Source organism: Barbus barbus (assembly GCF_936440315.1).
Source record: "Barbus barbus genome assembly, chromosome: 24".
NCBI lineage: Eukaryota > Metazoa > Chordata > Actinopteri > Cypriniformes > Cyprinidae > Barbus > Barbus barbus.
The window spans coordinates 26,418,030-26,435,219 of NC_136752.1; the positions used below are offsets into that span (position 1 = coordinate 26,418,030).

At 35.8% G+C, this 17,190-nt stretch overlaps 1 protein-coding gene across 1 annotated transcript; it reads left to right on the forward strand.

Annotated features, from left to right (window-relative positions):
• The first annotated feature begins 991 nt into the window (after positions 1-991).
• Positions 992-16,836, forward strand: LOC306843782 (adhesion G protein-coupled receptor G3-like). Its single transcript, XM_079375451.1, has 19 exons — positions 992-1,781; positions 7,331-7,463; positions 7,699-7,959; positions 8,100-8,174; positions 8,599-8,682; positions 8,812-8,940; positions 9,117-9,161; positions 9,642-9,710; positions 9,847-10,018; positions 10,541-10,700; positions 10,809-10,943; positions 11,761-11,868; positions 11,963-12,002; positions 12,308-12,408; positions 12,587-12,708; positions 13,640-13,905; positions 14,046-14,139; positions 15,136-15,431; positions 16,236-16,836. Exons 2-19 carry the CDS (start codon positions 7,397-7,399, stop codon positions 16,379-16,381), a joined length of 2,370 nt encoding a protein of 789 aa, XP_079231577.1. The 5' UTR covers positions 992-1,781; positions 7,331-7,396; the 3' UTR covers positions 16,382-16,836.
• The last annotated feature ends 354 nt before the right edge of the window (positions 16,837-17,190 follow it).

Consider the following 17,190-nt stretch of genomic DNA (forward strand, 5'->3'; position numbering starts at 1 on the left):
TGATAATTTAGCTTCAGAAATTTGTTATTTAAATAGGTTTAAGCACTGTCATCAAAGTTGTTTTATGAGCTTAGAATGATATGCTAATGTTAAGGTCACTATACAATATACAGTAACTGTATAGTATACGATAATACAGATCACAGAGTATTATCTGAACATTTATTAAGTCTATGTACAAAGAAACAAAAACCAACCAAACAAACAAAGATAAATATTAAGAAAGTTGAAACAAAATGAGCTTGCCTCGACCAAACCTTCTCCAGCATTGATCCATTAACACACAGAATGTGTACTGAATCATGAAAAAATAAGTCATTTTAAATTATCCAAATAAAGGCTGGAATACAAAATCTGAACAGATTTTTAAAACATTAAGCATAATACACTTACTGACTTTGCCAATAAAGGAAAACTGGGCATCATACACTATACGTGACTGAAGATCATACACTAGCAGACTTTAAAGTCCACGTGAAATCGAAATGGACTATATTTATCTTGTTAGCACACATTGCTATTATTGTGGTGAACAATTCATCCATACAAGTCAATCCAAAAAAAAAACATTTGTTTGCCTTCATAATCTTTAATCAAAATCTGAAGTGAAGTGAAGATGAAAATGCTCCTCCCGTCTAAAATGATGGGCCTTCTCTGATGACATCAGTTTGACGGCTTGGGCATGAGCGAGACACTTAACATGTTGGCAATGCTTATTCAACAAGCAACCGTTTTCCTCTAAGCAATTAACTTGATAAGTGTAAGAATTTTTTTTATTATTATTAACTTTATAAGTTGTTTTTTTTATATATTTATTATTATTTTTATATATTTTTATTTTATTTATTTTTATTGTTAATTATTTGCTTTTACTTTGGGCTCTTAAATCTTTACTTGAAAGCGGACACTTGGGGGCGCCCTGGGAGCGCGGACACTTGGGGGCGCCCTGGGAGCGCGGACACTTGGGGGCGCCCTGGGAGCGCGGACACTTGGGGGCGCCCTGGGAGCGCGGACACTTGGGGGCGCCCTGGGAGCGCGGACACTTGGGGGCGCCCTGGGAGCGCGGACACTTGGGGGCGCTCTGGGAGCGCGGACACTTGGGGGCGCTCGGGAGGCGCGGGGCTGGATGGAACCAGCGGAGACGAAGGAGAGCCGGACGGAACCAGCGGAGACGAAGGAGGGCTGGACGGAACCAGCGGGAACCCAGGAGGGCTGGACGGAACCAGCGGGAACTCAGGAGGGCTGGACGGAACCAGCGGGAACTCAGGAGGGCTGGACGGAACCAGCGGGAACTCAGGAGGGCGCTCTTGAAGCGCGGGGTTGCGGGGGTGCTCTGGGCTGAGGACAGCAGCAGTGCTGGGAAGAGTTGGGTGGCCGGAACATTTGGCAGGGCATGTGGAGGGTCCTGGCGAGCGGTGAGCTGGTGAGGCCGGGTTGTTCTCGGGTTGGGTTGGACGAAGATCGGTTTGACATTCTTCGACTTCGAAATCAATGCCATGTACATTGAGGACATAATTTATCAGCCCGATAAGGGAAAAACTGGACGTGGGGATATCGCAGCTGATGACATCTTTGTCCAACCCAAACCGAAAACACACACCGAGCGAGGCATCAATCCAGCTCACCTCGTTGGAAAGCTCAAGAAACTCCTCAACATACCTTACCAAATCCAGACCATCCTGCCGCAGACACCAAAGCCTGTCTTCAGCCATAGTTGAGTTGTATGGTCCGGTCTTCTGTCACGTTCCCTCTCGGGGTTCAAGGAGCGAGGAGACGTAGAGGTACCAATAAATCCTTTTATTGAACACACACAACACACACACACACACACACACACACACACACACACACACACACACAGGGGCGTAGCCATCATTTCAAAAGTGGGGGGGACGGAATGTCTAGTGTTAGACATATGTCTAGTGCTAACCCTGTTTTTTTGTTGTTGTTTTTTTTCAGTTAACCCTTGTCTAATTGACAGGTTTTATTTTTAATCATACCTTTTTGCTTAATATACTTTATGATTATATTATTATATATGATTGTAAAATAGAAGGAAAGAAAGATAGAAAAAAGAAAAAGAAAAAGAAAGAAATACAACAGCTTGTCACTGGGACAGTACCCTTAAAAGCACATCTTTGTACCTTATTTACCCCAAAAAGTTTCATAGTTGTACATATTGGTACTCTAAGGTACTAATGTGCACCTTTTTGAGTATAAGTTACAAAGATGTCCTTATAAGGGTACTATTGTTTACATATTTCAGATTGTATTTTGTGTGTGTTGTATGTAGAGTACATGGCACACAGTAATGGATACTTGCACATTCACATACTTCTTTATTCTGTTCTGTTCTATTATACATTAGTCTGATTAGTCTATGTTAAAAGGTATAAGAAATATCTTATCATAGACAATGCTCTAAATAATCTTTACCTCTGAAGCCTCACTGAAACCTTCTGCCTCATTCACTCTCAACTCTATATTCACTTCTGTCTCTGTCTATAGCAAATAAAGTAGTGTTTGAAACATGTACATACAGGGAATAGTGACATACAGAAGAAAATAACACATTAAGTGCACTGCTGGACAATAACCAATCATTTGTATCCTAAATTAATTTTTAACACTTTAGAATGATAAACACATTCACTATTAACTATGACTTTTGCCTCAATAAACTCTTAATTTACTGCTTATTAATAGCTTGTAAAGTAGTCGTTGTAGTTGTTAAATTTAGGATTATGGGATGCAGAATATGGTCATGAAGAATACATAATTAATATGTGCTTAAGTGCTAATAAACAACCAATATGAAAGCTAATAATTACATACTGTAGTTAAAAATGATAGCTGAGAAGTTGTTCATCATAATGTTATTTTTTATTTTTCTATATTTGACTAATTATGTGTTTTTTATGATTGGTCCATATATAATCCTACAAACGCTTGTGTATTATAGACGTTATACAATGTAAAAACAGCCAGGTGTTAAAAGCCACTCTATCTCTATCTGTCGTCCTAACAAACCTAGGCTGACTGTTTCTTGTTCATTCTTGACAACACATAAAAACGTCAAATTAGTGCAATAATGACAGAGCAGCCCTAAATTAAGATCGGTCCTGTATCAGATCAGTGCTTGCATACTTAATTGAAATACATCATGTAGATTTGTCAGAGTGTCACAATGCTGCAAACGCTGTAAAATCTCAGTTCAACATATTTATTCTTATTTGAAGGGTTCTGATAACATACATACGTGTTAAAATAAAAGACGTCACAAAAGAGTTACGGAAAAATACACTGAAAATAAATAAGTGCATGTTTGTCCAGGCAGCTTTTTGTTTTCTCCATATAATGAACATCAAACTTGCTAATTATTCAACAAGAGCAATAGGTAGAGTCACTCAACATTGTGCAACACTATTCGGATACCACATAACAACTTATGCTGCTTGACTTCTTCTAAAAAAAGGAGTGACGAGTTTCTTGCCGCTTTGAACTCATCTCGAACTCGAATACAGCGCGGGACCGCGGTCGCGAGCCTGGGCATGTCGTGACGTCACAAACTGAGTGACTCATTGCCATGGAAACGTAAACGTCATGTATAAATTATCCTGTCTGTTTGAATTTTAAATCATTCTGCATTTATATACATTGCTCCATTAAAACCTCAACATGCCGAGAACACAACTGTCCAATGAAAAAGTGCGGGGGACGAATTTACTTTTTATAAAAAGTGGGGGGGACACGTCCCCCGCGTCCCCCGCGTAATCTACGCCCCTGCACACACACACACACACACACACACGCACGCACGCACGCACGCGCACGCACGCACGCGCACGCACGCACGCACGCACGCACGTGAACGCGCACACGCACGCGGAGCTTGGGGAGAGACGAACATCACTGACGTTAATGACGATAAGACCGGACACAGGGGCTAGGAAACACAGGGCTTATAAACACTAGGAAAACAAGGAACAGGTGTGGACTAATCAAACACAGGGCTAGGGACTAATTAAACTAATGAAGACAAACGAGGACAGGAACAGGAAGGCCAAATATGGGCACGAGAGGAGGGGAACCACAAGACAAGGACTGACAATATGTGCTTTAGTTCAACACAAAGCCTTCTGAAATGTATCCGTCCACATTACTGTAAACTCACAAGGTTGCATTGGTTTGGCTGACGTCCTCTGTGGCATACCTCATTTGTTAAACAAATGAATTACTATTTACCGCACTGTGATACTGATATGAACACAGGGCTTGTTTTTACTGATGCCTTGTTAAGCAACAGATGTTTCTGAGGATGTATTTATCTTCCTAAAAGGAACATATCTGTTATTTGTGACAATCAGTTGTACTGATCTTTGGTTGTGAAACTGGCAGTGATGGCAAACATCGGTGATGTCATATACTCTGCTTTTTTTTAACCCCAACATGAGAGAAAGAGAGTTTAATTACTTCATTTAAAGAGTAATTACTGTGTTTGTAACTGTAACTAACAGTGACGTTTCATGTCACGTTGGGTAAATTAGTTACAGTTGCAAACTTTGTAGTTTGTAGACACTTTAGCTTTAATTTACCCAATCTGTGAGACGTTAATGTAAAAAGTTGAACATTTGTAAGGTAGATATGTTTAACAATGTGGATAAGTTCACATATTTGGGAATTAAAATCACTCCAAAACTGGAAGACATAGTAACAAAAAATTATAATTCAATTTTTGAGAATACAGTGACGCTGGTTGATAGATGGGCTTCTTTACCGTTGTCTTTAATAGGAAGAATTAATATGTTAAAAATGAATATTTTACCGAAGTTTTTGTACCTATTTCAGAATATTCCAATTACACCTCTTAGTAATCGGTTTTCTAGACTTAAAAAGTTAATTATTAAATTCATATGGAACAATAGAAGATGCAGACTTAGATTATCTCTTTTATATTTGCCATTTGATAGGGGTGGGCTTCAATGCCCTAATTTTAAATGGTATTATACTGCTGCCCAGTTAAGATCTATTATGTTTTTCTTCTCAACATCTAATGATCAACCCGTATGGGTGGAAATGGAAAAAAACTCTATTCGGAATAAAATACCCCTGGGATCATATTTATATGATTTAGATCGTAAAATTTTACAGAAAATGAAGAGTAATGTTACGAATCCAATTGTTTTAAATATGGTAAGGGTGTGGCATGAGACGCAGAGATATTTGAATATCTCCTATATAAGTGAGATATCTCGCTACTGTCCAATATGAGGAAATCCTAAGTTTAGTCCGGGAAAAGTAGATGTAGGTTTTAAGATGTGGGCAGAAAAAGGTATTAAAAGTATAAAAGATTTATATAAGGAAGACAATCTTATGTCATTTCAAGAATTGAGTAATGCATTTGATATACCTAAAAGTCATTTTTTTAGGTACTTACAGATAAGAAGTTTCATTTTATCATTTCAAAAAAGTACTGGAAATATACCACCATTATCAGTTTTGGAAAGAGAAGTCACCAAAGATTGTTATGATAAAGGTCGGATTTCACTTCTGTATAATATGTTGGTAGAGGGCTCTCCGGAGTCTTCTAGCTCTCGTTTAGGAGCATGGAGTAAGGATCTTAACGAGGAGATCACATCAGATGAATGGAGTGAGATCTGTCAAGATGCTCAAGTACAAACAGTTAATACAAGATTGAAGTTGTTGCAATATAATTGGCTTATGCGAGTATACATAACTCCAGTATTGTTAAACAAATTTAATGAAAATATACCGGATACATGTCCCAAGTGTAATGTTTGTAAAGGTACCTATTTCCATTGTATATGTGAAGAAATATCGAAATTCTGGAAAGAAGTGCATAATATGATTGGTAAAATAATAAATGTGAGTCTTCCTTTTGAACCAAAGATTTTTTTACTGCATTTATATCCTAAGCTTAAGTCAAAGGAATGTATCTTTATTTCTATGGGTATCTTACAAGCTAAACGCCTCATTGCATTACAATGGAAGAATCTAGAACCACCCAGCATAAAAAGGTGGCTCAGGGAGATGGTACTGAATATGTCAATGGAGAAAATTACATATGTTATTAAAGGAAAGGGTAAGACTTTTGAAGATGTTTGGAATCCCTTTAGATCCTTCATAGAGAAGGAGGATAGTGACATGTTTAAGGAGACAATTGAAGATATGTGAGATTATAGGATGTATTTGTATTAAGAGGTCTTAATATTGTGGGTGTTTTTTTTTTTTTTTTTTTATCTATTAGTCTTGAGGATGTGAGTCCTGTACAAATTGAGATATGCTATGTTGTAATGATGCGAAGACATCAATATGTGTCTATACTGCATTTTGTTCCTGGTGTGTATGTAATATATGTTGTTAAAAAGTTAATAAATATATTGAAAAAAAAAAAAAAAGTTGAACATTTCCACAGGAAAAATAACATCAGTTCATTTAACATGTTGACCCAGCAGCACACATATATGTAGTCACAAATGCAAAGCTGCCAGTGAATAACAGATTATTCAGCTATAAACTGTAAGATGTATTACAAAGCACATGAACAATTCATGAAACTGCTATTAATTAATCATTCATATAAAACTACATTTAATGCAAGATTTATGTTAAGTGAACATTATTTATATTTTACTTTATCATCTTGTTTGCTTCTCTATAAAGTTTTTCGATTCATATGTGACCCTGTACCACCAAAAGAGTCAGAAGTGTCAATCGAATTTGAGATAAGCTGAATAAATAAGCTTTCAATTGATGTATGGTTTGTTAGGATCAGACAATATTTGGCTGAGATACAACTATTTAGAAATCTGGAATCTGAGGGTGCATGCAAAAAAATGAAAATGGCCTTTAAAGTTGTCCAAATGAAGTTCTTAGCAATGCATATTACTAATCAAAAATTAAGTTTTAATATATTTATGGTAGGAAATTTACAAAATATCTTCATGGAACATGATCTTTACTTAATTACCTAATGATTTTTGGCATAAAAGAAAAATCGATAATTCTGACCCAAACAATGTACCGTATTTTTGGCTATTGCTACAAATATATCTCAGAGACTTAAGACTGGTTTTATGGTCGAGGGTCACATATGTTCATGTAATGATGTCTCCTATCATGTACACGCTGCTCAACATGTGTGTTATTGTCCAGTTTTATAAAAAAGCACATTTATAGGCAATTTTGCTAGATTAACAGTAAAACCTGTCTAAACTCTTTTGCTTACCGAGGTCACAGAATTATCATCTAACGGTAAAGAATATGGCTGTTCAGAGTGACTGTGTCCCATCCCACTGTTCTCTTCCAGCTGATTTGCATCCAGAGATGTGATTAACAAAAATAGAAAACCACAGGGGGAGGGAGGAAACGATGCATGCTAAATTATGTACCATCTATATCTGATGAAAAGTATTTGGAAAGACTCAATGACTCTTCACCAGGTAAGAAGTTTGTTTCAGTTATCTTATAAGTATACTCTTACAAATTAATGTAGTGTAGACTTTTCATTAAGACCCTAAAGAATCCTATCAACTTGTGTAAAATAGGCATCCGATGACCGCTTTACCTTTTTTAGGTATTTTCAAAAATGTTTCCAAATGACAGTTGTTATCATTTGCATTTGAGTTTAAAAGCAAAACACAGTGCTTTTCATGTTTTACACTTTTCTTCTTGCAGCTCTTCAGATGTTATTGAGGAACCTTAAGATCCTGTCAGAGATGAAGTGGAACATTTGTGGCCTCCTGCTCATTTTATCTTTGCCCTCCTGCATATTTGCTACAAACGAGATGTCATGTAAAAATAAACGGAACAAACCTTCATGTGCTACTAACATGATGTCAAAAGACAAAAATCAGGACAAAAATGGCCAAGGAAATTATATGGAGATGGATATGTTTATACTGGGTACAGATGGATTCATGGGATACATGAAAACAGGTGATTCAAATCACACACGTTCTAGAAAAGGGATGAGAATTAAATGTGTATATTATAATACTGAATGTATAGTGTGTACATGTTGCTGTTGTATAACACAAAATTTACTTTTTGGTGTTTATCGTTTGTCTTTTAAATAGGTAGATGCAATAATGGTACATGGAACACAACAGAGAGCCAGTCTGCTATTCCGTGCAATTCTACTAAATCGTTAGGTGAGAAGAAACTGAATATAGCCTAAACAGCATCTTAAAGAGATAAAGTTCCGACTAACATTCCTTGAAAAAAAAACAATTATTTTTGTTTTGCATGTTTTTTTTTTTCTTGAAAACCAAAATCTTCTGTGCTGTTTATTATGGAATCTTATTTCTGCCACGAAATAGAAATCTAATTGCAAGTGTACAGTATATCACAATTCTGATGTTTTTTTTACTCACAGTTGCGAGTTTATACCTCACAATTACAAGTTAAAACGCTGGTGATTCTGAGTTTACATGTTGCATCTCTGACATTTTTATTAAAATTTAGACTTTTAAACTTGCAATTCTGAGAAGAAAGATAAGAATAGTTAGGAATAAACTTCCTGAATAGGTTTCTGGTGATTATTGTGTATAACAGGTCTCATTTTTTGTCTTTCAGTAAAGAAAAAACTACTCATGACTGTTTTTTCATTTGAAGAAAATACTAATTGTACAGCAAATGCGTGTACAACCAACAGCAGTGGTGGGTTTGAACATTTCGTCTCTTTCATGTCTTGGGCTTTGATTTTCACTGAGCTACTGCCACTATCAATAATGAAAACCTTTTTTTTTTTACCAGAGTAACCTTGTTTTCTAACCTGTTGTTTTGCAGAATATGGTGTGGTTTTATCAAGATACTCACCATACGGACTCAACATAAGCAGAGATGCTATACCCACATTTATCTGTTTGATTGAAGGGAAATGCAGGAATGATAATTTGACAAACTGGATTATGAAAGGTGACTGAAAGATCTTTCATTTTGCTTATTGCATTTGGTAGCCTGAAACTTTAGAAGTGTATGACTTTTCATTTTTGTATGTCCAGTTTCCATTTATTCACATATTTGCTGTATTACAAGAATATTTGCAGATCAGATATTTGATTAGAAGAATGTTTTTGTTCTCTTTATCAAAGGTTGTAACTGGACCCTCCAAGTCACTACATACTTTGAGAACACTGGTGAGAAAAATGTCTAAGTATATCAATATTAAAGATGTTAGAGTAATTTAAGATACTATATTTATTCCTGTAAATGGAGTGGTAAACCAATATGATGCAACACAGTCAGTGGCAGATTTGATAAGCATTTTAACATTAACCTTATAAAGCAGGGATAGACTGCGTCTTAAAAAAGTGAAAGGTGTATAGATATAAACAAAACAAGGAATTCCTGTTCACAAAATTTAAATCACAAGTAATACTGATGAAAAAGAATTGAATTGGGTTGAATGTTGAACACTTTCGTTACCATATAACTATAAACTATGATAAAAGTTCATCAGCATGCATTGATTAATCAAATGTTGTATCAAATAAATAAAAAATTGCGACCAAATGATGTGCTCTTGAGCCCTGTAAAGTATTAACATGGTGTATATGCAGTATTATGGCTGTATTATTTGCATAGATGTTGTTCTTTTTTTGTTTTGTGTTCATAAGGGTGTAATGTGACTTGCCTGAATCCCACAAAGACATGCCAGAAGGCACTATATAACCCTATCTGTAAAGGTAAGAAAGTGGTACAATATGCATATTTTTGCTTTATTCACTTTCAGAACAATGTAAATGTGTCATTAAAACCCAATGCATATTGCTCTTAATTATTCCAGATTTACTTATTTATCATTTTTATGGTTTTACACAGATGATAATGCAGGTGATGGAAATAACGTAAACAACATTGGGTTCCTTAATAAAACTGCAGTTTGTTACAAGTGTGGAAGTCCTTTTCCAGATGTGAAAAAACTCTCCTTGCCCAAACAAATGTCAAATAAATTTAATACTAATAATACAGAGATAGATCCTGCGGCAGCTGCGTAAGTACTGTGATTCAAGTCTAGTGAGTTTTTAGGTTTTTACCATATTCAGAAAGTTCCTTGCTCAACTTAATAATGTATTTGTCGGATACACATGAGAAAATCATTTTTATATGGAGTTAAAAAAAAACTATATATTTTTATGCCAAAGCAATTGAGATTTAAAAAACTAGGGGAGACCGAGGCTTGGGGATTTTCTCATCTAACCCTATTTGCCCTGTTTAAAAAACAGCATATGCTGGTTAGGTATGTTTTGAAGCATGGCAGCTGGTTTAAGCTGGTCCTTAGCAGGTTATAAGCTGGTTGTGAGCTGGTCCTGAGCAGGAGCTAGTTGCTTAGGGCCAGCTTAAGACCAGCACATGACCAACTAAGGCTCAACCAGCTACCATGCTTCAAAACATACCTAACTAGCTGTTTTTTCAACAGGTGTCGTACCTTCTGTCCCAGTGGCTGTAAATCGAACCATTTATTTATCAAAGCTATTCCACAACAACAACACAAGTGATTTTGTATCTCGTTTAGTGAGGCCATGAAAAGTCTCTCCAGCATTCTGTCTTTGATGGAGAATTTGACTGTTGCCTCTATATCCATGGGTAACGTCAAAGGGATTTTAAAGAAAATTCAAAACGAGTCCGAAATCACAATGTCCTATTTCATCTACTCTGCTGAAACTGGCATCAGAGTAAGTGGATGGATAACTTCAGACATACACACACTTTCTTTAACTTTGCATGACAATGGTGTCAAAAATGCAATGTACCTCAGCATGTAAATCTCCATATGTTTATAGGTTTTAGATGATGTTGACGTACTGAATAATTATCCCAACGCTTTCAGTATTCCAGAGGAAGCCGCTAAGAAAGCGCTCAACCAAAGTGCAGGAGGTGCTTTTATTGGTGTGTTCCGCTTTCCCAACATGACAAAGGTATAAAGAAACATCAAAAACAGACTTAGTCAAGCTCTAAGTGATGTGTTTATTTAGTAGTTTTACTTTAAGTGTCTGGCTTGTGTTGCTGGGGCTGGAGATTGGAAGTCCTCCTTGTCTCTCTCAAATTATTTGACCTCGTTCACCGTTCCTAATACCCCTAGACTGGGGACAGACGTAACAAACAGAAAGAAATTTTTGAGTGATTTTACAAATTTAAAAAAAAAAAAAAAAAAAAGTCGTGACGTATTGTCAAGTATGGTGACCCATACTCGAAATTGGTGCTCTGCGTTTAACCCATCCAAGTGCACACACACAGCAGTGAGTAGTGAACAAATGCACACACACACACACACACCGTGAACACACACCCGGAGCAGTGGGCAGCCATGCTGCAGCGCCCAGGGAGCAGTTGGGGGTTCGGTGCCTTGCTCAAGGGCACCTCAGTCGTGGTATTGAGGGTGGAGAGAGCGCTGGACATTCACTCCCCCCACCTACAATCCCTGCCGGCCCGAGACTCGAACCCACAACCTTTAGATTACGAGTCAGACTCTAACCATTAGGCCACGACTTCCCCTAATTAATTAGATGTTATTGTAAACATAACTGCAAATGTGGCTTAAAATAATTACGAAATAGGATGATAATCCTGAATATACTGAACATTTAGATGATTTTTTGTCTTTCTTAAAGTCATTTTACCTACTGACATTGTGCTTATTTTATCATCTTTGTATATTGCATCATGTTTCTATATAGAAGTCTGAGTCTGTTTCTCAGCAATAAAACAATAAAACTCTTTCATTTTTATTTTAAGGATGCAGAGAACAGTACGGTTTTGAATGATGAGGTTTATGCAATCGAAATGGGGACAAAAATTTCAAATCTGAGTGATGCCATCAGCTTAACCTTCGAAACAGTTCAGGTATTCAAATGTGTGGGGATTTAAAAAAAAAAATCCTAGTTGTCTAAATGCATCTAAATCTTATTTAGTGAAATTCTGATGTATTTCTCTGCAGCCGAAGAGAGTTCATGTTTGTAAATCATGGGATGGAAACGGTCTGTGATGCTCTTGTGTTTATTTAGTTTATTTTTTTGAATTTGTTCCAAAAATAATTATTTGTATGTTTTTTTTACAGCACATGCATTGAAGCATTCTGTCTTTAAATATGTGACATTAAATAATACATGTTCAGTTTCCGTATCACAGAGAGCTAAATATCAATGTTAGATTCATACTTAAGCAAAATTAAGAGAACTGGTTAAGAGTTTGAATCTTTCGGTGCATGCTGCTGAACAAAGCATAATATCAGTTCCATTAATTCACTCTCTACTCAAAACTAACCAGTCCCTCTTTTTTTCAGGAAGTCAACCAAACTGGACAACCGAAGGGTGTAGTACCTTTATCGTAGGAGACAAGATAACATGTAAATGTGAACATTTGACTTTCTTCGCTGTGCTGATGGTAGGTTCTCCGTTTCCTTCTGGAATTTGTGAAATTGACTTTGCCAAAGCTATACTTGCACCTTCAGACTTATGTTTTATTTTGTGGTTGATAAAATGATTTCACCAAAGACATTTTGAAGTTATTGAATCTTTTAGGTTGCCAATGACCTGTGTAACTAAACACTGTTTTAATACAGATGCCTCCAAATATAACCATTCCCTCAGCTGACCTCGACGCTCTCACCTACATCACCTACATCGGCTGCGGCCTCTCCTTGTTTTTCCTGTCCATCGGGCTCTTCATGCACTTCCTCATGAGGTGAGATGCAAATTAAGACTTTTTTAAGGTTTTTGAAAGTTCACTCTCATCAAGGCTGAATTTATTTAATAAAAAACACGGTTAGCACTATATATCAAACAGCACAACCGTTTTTTTAACATTGATAATAATAAGAAATATTTCTGGCGCAGCAAAGCGGCATTTTTGAATGATTTCTGAAGGATCATGTGACATTGAAGCCTGGAGTAATGATGCTGAAAATTCAGCTTTGCATCACAGGAATAAATTATATTTTACAGTATATTAAAATATACAACTTTTACTTTACATTTTAATAATGTTTCATAATATTACTGGGGTTTTATCAGATGAATGCAGTGAGTATAAGAGACATTAAGAATTATTAAAAATATTTTTTCTTACAATACAATTGTGTGGAAAAACCAACTGGAAATTAATAAACCAACATCATGCCACAGGTGCTATTGATTAAGCTTAACTTGTACTAAACCCAGGATATTCTTTTAATGATGGGTCTAATTTAGATGCAACATAACTGCTAAATTAAAACCCAGTTTAAAATGATGGTTCCCAGCAGGCACACAGTTCAATTTTGGTTGTGACGTCGGGTGACCACAATTCTATGTCAATTCAACGTCTGATGTCAATGTTAATTTGATGTCCAATACCGACATCAGCTGACATTGGTATTTGTTGTTTTTAGGTTGTGTAACCAAAATCCAACTTTAAGTCAATGTCAAATTGGCATCAATTTCGTCCCGAATTTCATGCAGTCATGTCCAGCGTCTGTCTGACGTTATATTGACGTACTGTGCCTGCTGGGTTGTAATCCTGATTACTTTCAAACAAGATTTCAAGATTAAAGTAACTTTATTATCAAAGCTAATCCTTCATTTTTTAATTCCAAATGGCTGGCTCTTTGAAATATCAATTGCATTTTCAATTTTAGGAAAGTGAGGGCCTCTGATTCACTCCGTGTGCTGATTAATCTCTTCGTGGCGCTGTTCCTGCTCAACGTGGCCTTCCTGTCAAATGAGTACGTAGCACGTGCAAAGAACGTCTCTGCCTGCAAAGTCATGGCTGGATTCATGCACTACTGCTTGCTATCCAGTTTCACCTGGTTTGCAGTGGAGGCTTTTCACCTCTGCCTGCAGATGGCCAAACACTCAGTCACCATCAAACATTACATCATCAAGATCTCTGTGGTTGGCTGGGGTGAGTTCACAATCTTAAATATGCATTCTGAAGTACTTTATTAAGTGCTCCGACAATCAAATGGGCAAAAATCCCAAGAACTCTGAAGGCTCTTTCTTGCTTACTAATATTATAATTGCATTGTCAACTATTTGTTTCAGCGCCTCCTGCTCTTGTTGTCAGTATCATTTACGCCTTGGGCAAATATGGTGAGCAGACCATAACAACAGACAAGAGCAATGTAACTACAACTATGTAAGTGAACCCCAAAATATGATGAGAAGGCCTTGCTATAATAGCAGCCATATGTAATATTATACGTGAAAACCTACACTCAAACCATTTTATGCATTGAAAACCATTTTATGAAGAACCTTTAACATCCATGGAACCTTTTTAATCTACAAAAAGTTTTTTATAATGGAACATTTTCTTTAGATAATGAAATATTCTTCACACTAAAAGAACTATTCACTGAAAGATATTTTGAGGAATCAGAAATGGTTCTTCTATGGCATTGCTATGAAAATCCTCTTTTGGATCCTTTGTTTTTTATTTAGGTTTTTAAAAAGCATTTCAAAATTAAATCAATGCATTTTATATTTACTAAAGCCAAAATAATTCAAATATAAAATACTTACTGTCAATAAACTTGACAGTGTATGATTTTCTACTCATTATTAAAGTAATATTAGATGTGTAAACTTTTAAAATAATTTTTTTTTTTTTTTTTTTACTGGCTTTCCAGGATGTAGATGCGTTTGTTTGTTCATCTGAACAGATTTGGAGAAATGTAGCATTGCATCACTTGCTCTACAGTGAATGGGTGCCGTCAGAATGAGAGTCCAAACACCTGATAAAAACATCTCAATTATCCACACCACTCCAGTCCATCAATTAACATCTTTTGAAGCGAAAAGCTGCATGTTTGTAAGAAACAAATCCATCATTAAGGTGTTTTAATTTTAAACCATCACTTCTGGTCAAAATATGAGTCCTCTATCCATAATATTATTTGTTGGACTGGAATGGTATGGATTTATTGTGATGTTTTTATCAGCTGTTTGGACTCTCATTCTGACGGCACCCATTCACTGCAGAGCATCCATTGGTGAGCAAGTGATGGAATGCTACATTTCTCTAAATCTGTTCCTATGAAGAAAAAATTATTAAATGGGTGTGAGGGTGAATATGCATTTGTATATATGTAATTTTGTCAACTTTAACCGTCTGCACTTTTTTTCCCTGCAGGTGCTGGATTTTAGACTCTGATGTCCATTACTACGTGAACATTGGTTATTACTGCTTCATCTTCATCTTCACTTTTATCACCTTCGTTGTTGTGCTGCGATGGCTCTCCATGCTGAAGCTGAGCAGGTTGAACAAGGTTGTAAAGGTGCAGCGCTCAAGAACCGCCACCTTGGACATCACCACCGTCATGGGCCTCTGCTGCATGCTGGGACTCACCTGGAGTTTCGCGTTCTTCGGCTACGGAGCTCTGCGTCTGCCCTCGTACTACATATTCACCATCCTGAACTCTTCCCAAGGTGAGAGCACTTTTACATGAATATATTTATCATTTGATCAACTTTTAGGGATGCACTAGCACATCGACGACCTCAATGCTGACAGACATGGATTAAAAGCTTCAAAATAATGAGAAAGAAAGATTTTATATAACGGTTATGATATGTTATTTAAACTAGAGCTCTATATATTATATTATATTACTACTATTAATATACTTAAAAACTAAACAAAATTCCTGTTCACCATATATTTGTGGCAAAATCGGTCAAAAGTTTGGAATAAATACTATTTTTTAATGTTTTTGAAAGAAGTCTCTTATACTCACCAAGACTGCATTTATTTGATAAAACATACAATTAAACTGTAATATTGTGAATTTGTAAAATATTATTACAATTATATTCTTTTGAACATATTTTAAAATGTAATTCATTCCTGCGATCAGCATATCATTGTAATATGCTGATTTTTTTTTCTCACTGATTTATGTTGAAAAAACATTTTAATAATAATAATAATAATAATAATAATAAATGTTTCTTTAGCAGCATATCAGTATATTAGAATGATTTCTGAAGGGTCATGTGACACTGAAGACTGGAGTAACGATGCTGAAAATTCAGCTTTGATCAGAGGAATAAATTAAAAATTTATATTTATTAAAATAGTAAAGAGTTATTTTAAATTGTAATAATATTTCACATTACTATAATTTTTACTGTATTTTTGATTAAATAAATAAACATTCAGACATCAAAATTATTTTTTAATATAATATAAATCATGCATCTATTTTGTATTAACTGCATGCGGTTTTCTAGGATTCTTCTTGTTCATATATTACTTGAAAGCAAGCAGCCTCTTGGGAGACTCAGCAGCTTCAGAAGAGAGTGACATCACTGAAGACACCACTACAGAAAATCCATACGACGACCCGCCAACAGAAGACACCAAAAAAGCCATCTGACCATCACCTCTACATCTGAGGATTTGAAATATCATATCTGTCTATTGATATTTTACATTCATTTGTAGTATTATAGTGAGTCAATCCACTGCACATTTTGCCCTGTAATATACGCACATCTCTTTCTGAACTCTTCAGAATTCAAGAATTTGCGCTCTTTCAGTTCATGAGTTTGAACCCGTGGAAAGACTGCTACATATGTAACTGAATTTCATAATACAATGCTACTGATGTATTTGACAAAATAAATACTGATTACTGTACTATAATAGAAAAGTTGCTAAACGCTGATAGTTCTTTTATCATTTTTAGTCAGTTCATTTATCTAGACAAGTTAAACTTCTCTTGTGCTTCCATTACCTGTGTGTGCACACGTTTTACTGTTGACCAGTCACATAAACTCGATAATAATATAATGCTATGAACTCTGAGTTTTTATTACACCTATACACTGTAAAAAAAAAAAAAAAAAGAAAGAAAGTTGAGCCAACTTAAAATTTTAAGGCAACCAGATTTTTGCAGATTTTTGAGTTTTCACAACTTATTTTTGTAGGAGATTCTCAACTTTTTGTTGCATAAACTTAAAACTTGAGAAAACTCAAAAATCTGCTGAAGCTGGTTGCCTTAAATTTTTAAGTTGGCTCAACTTTTTGTTTTTTTACAGTGTACACAGACGTTTCAAACTATGTAACGCACGATTTTATTTGGAAAATCATGTATTAAAACTTGTGCTGCCAAACGATTAATCGCATCCAAAATAAAAGTATTGAAAATAAAAGTGTGTGTGTGTGTGTGCACCTGGTATTCAT